The sequence below is a fragment of the Saccostrea cucullata genome, unplaced genomic scaffold (assembly GCF_032062105.1).
Source record: "Saccostrea cucullata isolate Sc308-1 unplaced genomic scaffold, CSIRO_AGI_Scuc_v1 ctg16614, whole genome shotgun sequence".
Classification (NCBI taxonomy): domain Eukaryota; kingdom Metazoa; phylum Mollusca; class Bivalvia; order Ostreida; family Ostreidae; genus Saccostrea; species Saccostrea cuccullata.
In genome coordinates, this window is record NW_026940791.1 from 1 (window position 1) to 11,745 (window position 11,745).

General features: G+C 32.3%; 1 protein-coding gene across 1 annotated transcript; it reads right to left on the reverse strand.

Annotated features, from left to right (window-relative positions):
* Nucleotides 1-7,541: 7,541 nt before the first annotated feature.
* Nucleotides 7,542-11,461, reverse strand: LOC134256329 (transcription factor kayak-like). Its single transcript, XM_062738980.1, has 4 exons — nt 11,405-11,461; nt 10,922-11,127; nt 8,538-8,645; nt 7,542-8,055 (listed from the first exon to the last, which is right to left on the reverse strand). The coding sequence occupies exons 2-4, from the start codon at nt 11,099-11,101 to the stop codon at nt 7,546-7,548; spliced, it is 798 nt and encodes a 265-aa protein (XP_062594964.1). The 5' UTR covers nt 11,102-11,127; nt 11,405-11,461; the 3' UTR covers nt 7,542-7,545.
* Between the last annotated feature and the right edge of the window lie 284 nt (nt 11,462-11,745).

The following is an 11,745-nucleotide window of genomic DNA, read 5'->3' on the forward strand; positions in this document are numbered from 1 at the left end:
TAGTAAATCCTGATATTTACCTGTATGGACAGATGTATATATGCTCAAATAAGAAAGGCGTCTGTCCATTTCTCCATAGAAGTGATTTTTTGAGTATGTTTGGGTTTGCTTTGCATTTGACCATCGTTACCCAAAATCAAAATTCGTTCACTAGCTAAGTCTTCAATATTTGAATTTTTTAGTAACAGTGACAAATCTACATATTTTCCTTCGACAATTTTTTGTCGGATTGTCTCGTTTACGTTATGCCCCAATAAAAATTGAACTGAATTTAGTGGTGTGGGGATAGAACCCCCGACTTGCGACAGAAAAACATTTGTACCTGTTGATTCAGATTGGTTGGAAATTGCAGTCCCAAATCCGTCGCATGTCGGCGCCTGCTGTGTTGCCACTGATTCCGCTGCTGGGGCAGATTCCTCCAGCTCCCGGTGCTGACCTTCGACGACGACCTGCTTTTTTCTCCTAGTAAGTAAGTAAGTAAGTAAGTAAATTTTATTTAAAGTCGGCATTGTATACATACATAACAATAAACATGAGCTCTGTAGAGCTCTTAAACCGACTATCACAGTTAAAATATCACAGAAAGACGTTTACACATAAATTATCATGCAAAAACACATATACATATATACACATACAAAAATTATGACAGATAAAATGAATTTTAAGAATTTAACAAATTTTAAGAATTTAAAGTTTCTTTAGAATAAGTTAAAGAAAAATAGACAGCTTGAAAAGCAATATGATTGCATTAAGAGCAACAAAAATAAATATAACGTGAGTATTATAAATAAATAAATAAAAGTCATATGATTAGTACATGTAATAAAATTAAGCACTAAGTTTAATTCATAAATTCAGATAAAAATAACTTATTATTATTAATAATATTAAAAATAAATAAATTAAAAAAAAAAACCGATAATTGAATAAATTTGAAAGTTTAGGAAATTTAAAATTCACACAGACATAGCTAAACCAAATTGAGAACGAAGGAAAGAATAAAAAATAAAAATAAATAATAGTAATAATAATTTTAAAGTAATTTATGTTCCTCAACAATACACATCCTGCCTAGTGATTGGGTCAGTCCCTACCTACATAGGCAAGATATGCATATTGTGAGGTTAAAGGAAAAAAAAAATAATAATAAATCAGATAGGTGATATCATTAGAGAAAATGAAAGATTTCAAAAATAAATGAAAATTCAACTGTTTCTAAACATTGTCTCATCAGCTATGCAGCCCTACACCGTGGTTTCTGCAGGAACTGCATTTGCATTTCTCCCCCGTCCATGTCTCTATGAAAGTTTTGAATTGGCTGAGGGTGGAAAGTTCCCTAGCATGATTTGGTAGAGAATTCCACAGCGTAGCAGCTGCATAGCTGAATGACTGTTTTCCATACCCAGTGGTTCTTGGCCTAGGTAATTCCAGGGTCTTTTGATATCTAAAATTGTATGTTGAATTTCGCTGTTGAACTAAATCTTGCAGGAACAGTGGGCATTGATTGTTTATAATTTTGAAAACTTCAAGGGCCATGGCTCTCATACGCCTGATTTTCAGTGAGGGGAGGTTTGATTTTTCTAGGAGCTGGTCATAACTGCTTGTGTAGTCATTATATATGAATCTTAGTGCTCGCTCTTGAATTTTTTCTATTTTTTGGCAATTTTGTTCACTGCTAAAATGCCATACCAGAGGACAATAACTAAAGTTGGACATTATAAAGGAGTGATAGATGGTAAGTTTACCCAGTTTACAGAGATGTTTCCCGACACGTTTTAACACATTTAATTGTCGAGCTGCTTTTTTACAAATATTTGATATATGAGAATTGAAGTTTAAGTTAAAATCAAAAGTAACACCAAGCAGTTTCACTTCATCCTCACAGGCAGGAGTTGTACCTTTCAAGTTTAAAGTAATGTTTTTATCATGTGTCTTTTTCCCCAGTGCTATTGCTTGAAATTTTTCTGGGTTTGCCTGCATTTTATTAGCTGAAAACCAATCTATGAGAGTGCCACTTTCCTTTTCAAGAGTAGTAATAACATTTTGTAAGATAGGATCAGATTTGGATAAGGTATTATCATGAGCATAATTGTACAAATCTGAATTTTTTACAAAATAAAAAATATCATTAATGAAAATATTAAAAATGACTGGCCCAAGAATTGATCCTTGAGGTACACCTTTAAAGATATCCAACAAGGTGCTTATATTTTGACTAATTTTGACACACTGTTTTCTGCAAGATAAATAGTTCTTTATCAGATCTACCGCAGGTGGAGAGAGACCATAAGATTTTAGTTTGAGCAGAACAAGATCATGAGGGAGGCAGTCAAATGCCTTGGATAAGTCCGTTAAAATAGCAGCAACATATTTATTTTCATCAAGAGCTCTCTGGAAAAGAATCATCTATTTTAGTCTCAGAGATGAAAAGAATGTCCACGAGGTTTCTATTCAGGAGGTCTTTTATACTTTCAAATTTGGATCTTAAGCTGTTTATGTTTAAATAGCCACACATGAGATTTAATGGTAGTTGCTTTCGAGTGTCTTTTAATTCGCTGAAGATGTCGTATTCAGCGTGTTCAGTATACCGATGGTTCGAGTTTCCTCTGCCGGTGTTCTGGCTTTCGTCGGCTTGGGGATAAGTGGACCTGTCGCTCTCAGAAGGTTCAAAGAAGAATGATTCAGAGAAGGGTGGTAATCTGCAGTCACAGGCTATACAGAAATATGGATCGTTGGAGTTTCCTAGTGGAGTATATTCACGGACAGTTATTGTGGTGCATTTTCTATGTGTCCAGTGATCACAAAAATCGCACTGAATTGCTTGCTGATTTTTACGTACTGGTTTATGGCATGCCAGACAGGGATTCTTAATAGGACCTGGATTAGTAGATATATCACCTCCAAGAAGAAGGAGTTTCAAAGCTAGATATTCAGGTCGGCATTGTTTTGAAATTGACAACTTCCGGTTTGCCTGATTAAAAAGAATTTCGGTGCTAAAACTTGGATCCTGAGTGTTATTGACTAGTACTGTGTTACCTTGTAATGATCTGCATATAAAAGAGTCCTTTGAGGTAAAAACTTTAGGAGAATTGTCTATAAAATTGATTAAAATCGCCAAAATTGTAAACACTCGGTAACCACGTATTCCCGCCATTCATGACGTCAGTTAAGGTCCTTTTATTTAACAAAGAAACGCACATCCTTTTCCATCGGTCACTCCGTGATCATGCCATGTGTTCATTGTTTACAAACGGTGTTAGGTTAAATCGTTCATGCAGAAACTCCTCTCCGTCGTGTTCTTATGGGCGGCATGTTTTCACAAAATTTTAAAGAGTAAAGTCTTTTATATCAAGAAAGTTATGTCTAACAATTATCAACTGAATAACTTTAGCCTACAGCATGCTGCACAAGGTCAAACAAGAATCTCTGAATATCCTATAAATCCGCAGCCATCGACAGCAATCCAAGTCTTAATTATAATCCAGTTTGACTAGTTTGACAAAATTTTCAAAATTACTAGAATTTTATCCGTAACTTCACAATTATTTTTTTTTTTAATTTTTAAGCTCTCAATTTTTAAACCGTCTGCTAGTTCATGGGTTGAGTGAAAAAGGATGTACAGACGCTGTAATTTTAGAGTGATACACGAGATGCTTATAAATTTCCGGTTTAAGTTTCCGGATTACACAACAGGTTAATACACAAAGTAAATCATATCTTAGATTCACACAACAAAGAAACTACTATCAATATATGCTTAAGGGTCCTCCACACCATGTGACTTTGACGTATGTAGAGAAAAAATACTTTTACTTCCGAGTTTCTGCATGAACGATTTAACCTAACACCGTTTGTAAACAATGAACACGTGGCATGATCACGGAGTGACCGATGGAAAAGGATGTGCGTTTCTTTGTTAAATAAAAGGACAACAGACGTCTTGGATTATGTAAATAATAATAATTCGTAAACAATAGGCACCGATGGGTATGACGAAAAACGTTTAGGTTATTTATACTTTCAGGCAATCAACCGAGTCTGTTTTGATAGTTGAAATTTTGCACACTAATTTGTGCCTTTTAATAATACATTATCTCATTGTTGTTTATAAATATTGATAAAATAGTGTGCGTTTCTAGTTTTTCTCTTTTATATCTGTCCAGTTCAGTGGCCAATAATTACTAAATTAGTATGGTACGTGATGTATGCGGAGACTTGCCAAAGTTTTTGAGTCACGGGCAACAGGAAAGATAACTCCAAAAAGGAACTTTGATACCAAAGATTTTGAGAATGTTTTTTCTCAATCAGTGCATTTAATTTTAATTCAATTTTTTGATGTAATCTAATTCATTAATGATTCTTCTCCACAAAAGGAGTCCTTATTGATTTTTCTCGAGATGTATTTCAGAGAAAATGAGTTTTATGCACTTTTTATAAATAAAATAAATTTCTGTAAAAAATATGTTGATAGATAAAAATAAATTTTTATGGTTATTCGGTGATCTTAAAAATATACGAAAGGATAAGAAAAAGTTTGTTGTGCTAGGTATGAAAACGCTTTGGGAAAAATTTCTTATAACTTGTGAAATAATTATTTTAAAAAATCAGTATAAATTACATGTTAATCCCTGGACAGTTTTGAAAGGTTGTATGCTTGTTAAAAGTAATGCTCAATAATATGAGAACATAAGCTGGGGGTGTGTGGAGGACCCTTAAATCAATATTATTGAGAAAAGCTTTGATAACGGCATATATTTACAGACAAGCTGAAATATATGCAAATATTTCAGTTCCTATATATACAACATATATATACATTAGACATAGTTGTGCACAAGTTCATATGACTATGTGCACAGATATATACCCAAAGATGGAAAAACCGTCCCTCTATACATAGATACAACTCAAATAAATTTAAGAAACAAGTAACACCAGTGAGCAAACCAATTTAATGAATTTATGCACCATGACATAACTTTTCCTTTTTGTTACAATTTTATAAAACCTAACTACTTTTCTTTTTGAAGAATCGATACACAAGGACTTACATTGACGGGAAACAAACAAGAGGTTCATGAGCCACGCGCTCACCTGAGTCAATATGGCCCTGTAGATCTTTTGTAGTTTCTTATAAGTAGGTAGTCCGAAATATTTGACGTTTTCCATGCTTTTTCACAAATTGATATTTTGCTTGCCCGATAAACGTTAGAACCGCGCCATTTCGAAAACGGGAAATTCACCACCTCAACCTTGAGGCGGCATTCTCGGGTTGATTTTCGATTTTGAATTTTTAAATAAATATAACAGAAATAAAAACCAGAAGTCTCTGTCGAGACTGTAGCTATACTAGTTTGTACTTATAACAAAGGATGAGAAAAGAAGCCATTGCCATCAGACCAAAACAGTAGAAGGAGTAGCGTTTTAAAGGAATTTCACAGGCGTTTCTATTTTTAGTAACCAAGGCAACACTGTTCATCGAAATCAAATCTGATGCACTGTTTTATGTATCTTAATGTAGTCTACGTGTGTGCCAAGTTATATTGAAATCAGACCAAAATTGTAGAAGGAGTAGCGTTTAAAAGGAATTTCACAGGTATTTCTATTTTTAGTAACCATGGCAACACCGTTCATCGAAATCAAAATCCAATACACTATTTTATGTATCTTAGTGTAGTCTACTTGTTTGCCAAGTTATACTGAAATCAGACCAAAACTGTAGAAGGAGTAGCGTTTTAAACGAATTTCACAGAAAATTCTATTTTTAGTAACCATGGCAACACCGTTCATCAAAATCAAAAACCGATGCACTGTTTTATGTATCTTAGTGTAGTCTACTTGTGTGCCAAGTAATATTGAAATCTGACCAAAACAGTAGAAGGAATAGCGTTTTAAAGGAATTTCACAGAAAATTCTATTTTTAGTATCCATGGCAACACTGTTCACCGAAATCAAAAACCGATGCACTATTTTATGCATCTTAGTGTAGTCTACTTGTGTGCCAAGTAATATTGAAATCAGATCAAAACTGTAGAAGGAGTAGCGTTTTAAAGGAATTTCACAGAAAGTTCTATTTTTAGTAACCATGGCAACACCGTTCATCGAAATAAAAAACCGATGCACTATTTTATGTATCTTAGTGTTGGCTACTTGTGTGCCAAATTATATTAAAATCAGTTTAAAATTGTAGGAGGAGTAGCGTTTTGAAAAATTGTTTACAGACAGACGGACAGACAGACAGACGGACGGACGACGGACACCTTACTATCGCATAAGCTCTTCTGGTCTCTGACCAGTAGAGCTAATAATGAATAAAATTTATATGTTTACGAGATTTTGGTGTATTTAATTGATCTTTTAAAAAATTTACAGCTATATTTTACATAAAACATGCTTCACAGAACAAGTTGCATATTGTGGTCCGAGCCCAGGTGTCATAAATATGTACACATGTCTCTTTAAATAAATAAATTACTTACTTACATAATCTGAACAAAATTTAATTTACAATATTTGAGCTTGATAAGACTACCATTTCAATATGACTGCTTTGTAGTTCTCTTCAAGAGCAGGAGTTTTTAAAATCAATTTTACTTTATAAATTATTACCAGTGGAGCCACAATGGGTGAATGAAAATTCGAACAAGGATTTGAATACAACAAATGCAGCAAACTAAATTTATTGAAAAATAATTTAAATTATCTAGATCTACGGATGTGCTTTCAAGCATTGTTTTCCTAGTATATTTGAACTTCTTTATGAAAGCCTTCATTCTCGATTTGCAATACTTCAAACTACATTATACAGTTCTATACTTGGTATCTTTTTATGTCTCTTGTGAATAGTTTTGTTCAGTGTCAAAACTAATTAAGTAGTTAGAGAAACGTTTTTTTATATCATTATCTGTGATTTGACAATGATTCAAACTATAACTTTCTCTGAATTGAAAACTAAATTGAACTGTAAATATTTGTAAATTGTTTATTACAAATCATATTGCAGATGCTCCACTGAAATTAACTTAAAATAAAAAAAAATTATAAACAATAGCATTTTCAAATGGCTTTTCCTAGACACAGAATTATACAATTTTACTCAAAAATTTAAACTAAAATTTAATTCTGCTTCGAACTTAATTGCAATAGCCAACGTGGCAAGATATATTATTTATACACCATGTTCTAATGTCAATAACTTTCTCTGAATTGAAAACTAAATTGAACTGTAAATATTTGTAAATTGTTTATTACAAATCATATTGCAAATGCTCCACTGAAAGTAACTTAAAAATAAAAAAAAAATAAACAATAACATTTTCAAATGGCTTTTCCTAGACACAGAATTATACAATTTTACTCTAAAAACTGAACTAAAATTTCATTCTGCTTCGAACTTAATTGCAATAGCCAACGTGGCAAGATGTATTACTTATACACCATGTTCTAATGTCAATATATAAAAGTTTTTCATTGGTGAACCATGCAAATACAAGTTTAAACAAATCAACATAAAGAAACAATTTACTTTATTTGTCTCTAATCTTAAAAACTGAACTCATTGTATAAGTCATTCCATTCACCTGAACAATGCACAGAATGTTCTTCTGCGATGCAAGCCAAAAAGTCTTCAGTTTCAGATTGTTCTTCCCGTGATGCCAACGGCATGGAGTCGGCTGACCGATGAACACCAAGATCCTTTTCGGTTTGTGTTGTGAAGTCGAACATTGTCTGAAAATTCATTTCACCTGAATTATTTACAGAATTTGGCGGCGTAGTTACTGGAATCACTTGGTTAGATTGGCCCAAATGTTCCTGATTATTCTGATCGTTTTGATTATTTGCAGTGGTATTTTCACTCGAAGTTTCTGTGACTTCCATTTCACTCTGAACTCCCAGATTCACGATGTCCATTACATTCTCTGGTGTGATTATATGTCCATTTAATTGTGAGTATATTTCACTTAAGGTCTTTAACATTTTGGATTTTTCTGATTCCATTTCTGATATCTTTTGATTTAAATCCTCATTTCTTTGTTCCTGGTCTTTAAGCATCTGTATTTAAACATTAGAAAAAAACTACGTGTATTAATAATACTTTCTATTTTCAAACAAGGTGTATTTGTGAAATGGTGATGCCCCGTGTGACAATTCACAACCAACTTGAAGTTTAAATTTAAAAATGCAAGAACTCAAGGGTCAAGAGGATAGATTTTTATTGCCAAAAAGACATGTACAGGTCTTATCCTAACAAACTCGCTTGCGAAATATGAAATCCCTAGCACCAACCTATAAAAGGTTTTATGGGGGGGGGGGGGTTAAAGTTTTGCCAACAAAGACACATGACGAATGAACAGAAGAAAAACTAAATTTACATGCCCCTCCACCACTCTTCGATTAGGGGTCATGGAAAGACAATTAAGCCTACACATTTTTCCGAAACAAGCTTTGAAAAATGGATGTGCCCATGTGAAGACGCGCAGAAGTATTCATCAAGCACAGGAATAAAAAAGTATTTATATAAAATCCATTCTTACGTCAAAGATCTGTTGATTTTCCTGTTTTTTCTTCTCCCTACATCTTTTGGCTGATACTCTGTTACACTTCTTTCTCGCTTCATTTTTAATTTCTTCTTCTTCTGTTAACTAAAATAAGAAATTTGTTCTAGATAGACAGACATAACTAAACGTTGAAAAATAGAGACTGATCTCTTTCAACAAGATTGAAAGAGGTATCAAAATAGACATTAAGAATTTTTGCTTAATTACAGCCATGAAACTAAGGTTTGCACTCAGGAGGCATGAATATTAAATTTAAAGATCGATAGTGTATATTGTATAATCTTTTGAACAAACCGAAGCAAAATGATTCCTAACTAATATAAATCTCTCATAAGAACGTAGGATCCGTTTTACGAAAGAACTTATGACTAAGACAAAGAACTACTTTTTGTAGATTTTTCATTCAATATTAACGCTTACAACCTGTTACAGTAGATACCCAAGATGTTTGTAAATAATATTTAAAAACACTTTTGAGAATGTTTGTACACATCTCTGGAATCAGATAAATAACCATCGAATTTTCTTCTTCCTGAAGGAGGAACTTTAGGACTTCTGTTTTAAACCGTTTTCAGCATCGAGGGCCGATATTAGCATTTAATTAAATTTATTCTCTATGATTTTTTTCTTTTCATTTTTCAGAGAAGATGAAAATATTTAAAGCTTTTTTTTAAAAAATTGCTTTTGAAAATGCATAATGTGAATATCTAGTGAAATAATTATATAAAGAAAGGATGGATACACTTTTTAAATTTTCAAGTAAAAAAAATCATGTATGAGAACAAAACCGTTGTTTGTTAATGTTTTTTTCAATTCAATGGATAATATCTTCCTTAAACTAGTCGAAACTACGGTTAACATATTTTCAAAAGAAATTGAAATGAAACTGCAAATAGAGAAAAATAATTATTTTAATATTTGGACCAATCTCGATTAAAATTAAGATAATTTAAAACATAATGATTTAGTGCCGAGCATACGTCAGAATTTGTAGCCAGCCATCGGCAAGTGTGGGAGTATTCATATCATATTGTGACTGAAAGATTCTCAAAAGGAACGTTAAACAGCAATCAATCAATTTAGTAATTTTTCCCAAAACGGTATATTTTTTCTCTTTGGTATTTGCAGGGTCAATGTGACACTAAAATTTATTTACCACTAAGAAGTATATTAGATTGTTAACTTCAATTACTTTTTAACCCGTTTAATATGTCAAGAAACTAGTATTTTTATAAATTGTTATCCATTTCCAATTATTATATAAGTTTTAAATTCAGTCATGAGTGGCCAAACTGTAAAATATTTATTTCTCTAACACTAAGCTAGCTGTGTCTTGTTTTTTTTATGAATATATTATCTATAGGTTTTGAAAATATTCACAGATGGTTTGTTCTACTTTCATACAAGGAGTTCTTGATAAAAAAATTAAAAACGTCAATCTTGTTTTTCTTTACATATTTTATAAGATATTCAGATAATGCATAAATCCTAAATAGTATAAAAAATATAAATAATAAAGCTTAACTGAAACCATAACTTAACAGAAATGTTTAAGAACTATAAAATGAAATTTTGTTGTAGCATTCCTCCTTAAAAATTATATTTGAAAATGAAATAATTTTAGTTGTATTCGTCATTTGATTGGTTAAACGGTTTTATCCATTTTGTATAACATAACTTGCCTACGTCACAATGAGTTACGTCAAAAACGTCACAATGAGTTACGTCAAAAACGTCACAATGAGTTACGTCAAAAACGTATTACTCCGCTTGACGTTAACTTTTTAAAGCGATATTTGAACCTTTTTTTCGAAGGGAAAAATGGAAAAATTGTCTCATTGTTCTACATTGATATGAAGTTGAAATAAGCTTCATTCCTTAAATGTAGAAATTAGGTTAAAAATTAGAGAATTATTTGGATAACACTCTATGAATACCTGCATGCTGATCAAGGTAAAAGATACCTCAGTGCTTATATAGTTAAACCAGTCAAATACTTTACTTTATACATGTATAATGTATTGATGCAAAGTTGTCCCTATTACCTTGATATCGTGTATTCATACTGTTACTTGAGAATTTATCGATTTTTTGAAATGTCGGAAAAAATTTATTTCTTATGACAGCTCTTTATATATATATTTCGAGACAACGCCCATTCATCACAGCAGATTAAAATCCCTGACGATGTCTGTGGGAATATATGAAATTTAATATTTTGTAATATAAAGAATCAAAACTTTATATAAAAAATTAGAATGAAAAAAAAATTCCTTGATTAATCATAATTATGCATCCTAGGTGTCATGGAAGTACATGTAGCACTGGTATGTTGATGTATCCAAATAAAAGCTACGTACTGGATGCTTTAAAGTTGGTCTGTTTTCAACTCGAAGTTCCTCCTGCCCCGCGGAGACACGCCTTAGCTGTATCTTGCTCTTTAGGACGTCCTTAATGAGAGTAGGCGAGACGCCGTGTTCACTGAACTCTTCACGCGCCTTTCTAAACACTGGATCCGCCTCATACATCTCCATATCCATTTTAAAGTCTGTGTTGTATATTTTACCTGTCAAGAACAACCAATTTCGTGACAATATTGTGGCTGCTTATTTGAAATAAAAATACAGATTATATGCATGTTAAGTTGGTTAGAGGCACCATGTTGGCGACCCTCTTGAGGAACTGTAGTCGGTCGACATTTTGATTCACCTGTTGACTTAAGTCAGGAGAACGCCAACACAGATTTATCGCATTATTTTAGAAATTATTGTTTTATATCAGCTATCAAACATATTTAAATCCTGCACACAACAGGAATGGATAATAATCATCGATAAACTCACCTCCTTCTACTAACTGCAAAGAGACAAAAACTGATGTCGGCAGATTTTAGGATTTCTAATGACATGTGCGCAATCTATTTTTAGAAATACGTAATCGTTTGTACATATGTGTATTTCATAAAATAAGTAATATCAACCTTCAAAATGAAGATGAATTCAGTTGCATTAGCATTGCAGACTTTTTTGGAAAATTCATATTGAAAGTTAAGAGTGCAATATTATTTTTAATCAACAACAGTAAACTTTCCTAGTTTTATCTATTTAAAGATAAGGTGTTTTCCATGTTTACTGTGATCTAAAAATAAACTGGAAATTCTTTACTAAAGGCTATTTAAAAGCTT

Coding starts and splice junctions, on each gene's coding strand:
- LOC134256329 (XM_062738980.1), bottom strand. CDS start 11,101: ATGGATATGGAGATGTATGAGGCGGATCCAGTGTTTAGAAAGGCGCGT. Junction 8,646..10,921: donor GACCAACTTTAAAGCATCCA/GTACGTAGCTTT, acceptor TTCTTATTTTAG/TTAACAGAAGAAGAAGAAAT. Junction 8,056..8,537: donor AAAATCAACAGATCTTTGAC/GTAAGAATGGAT, acceptor GTTTAAATACAG/ATGCTTAAAGACCAGGAACA.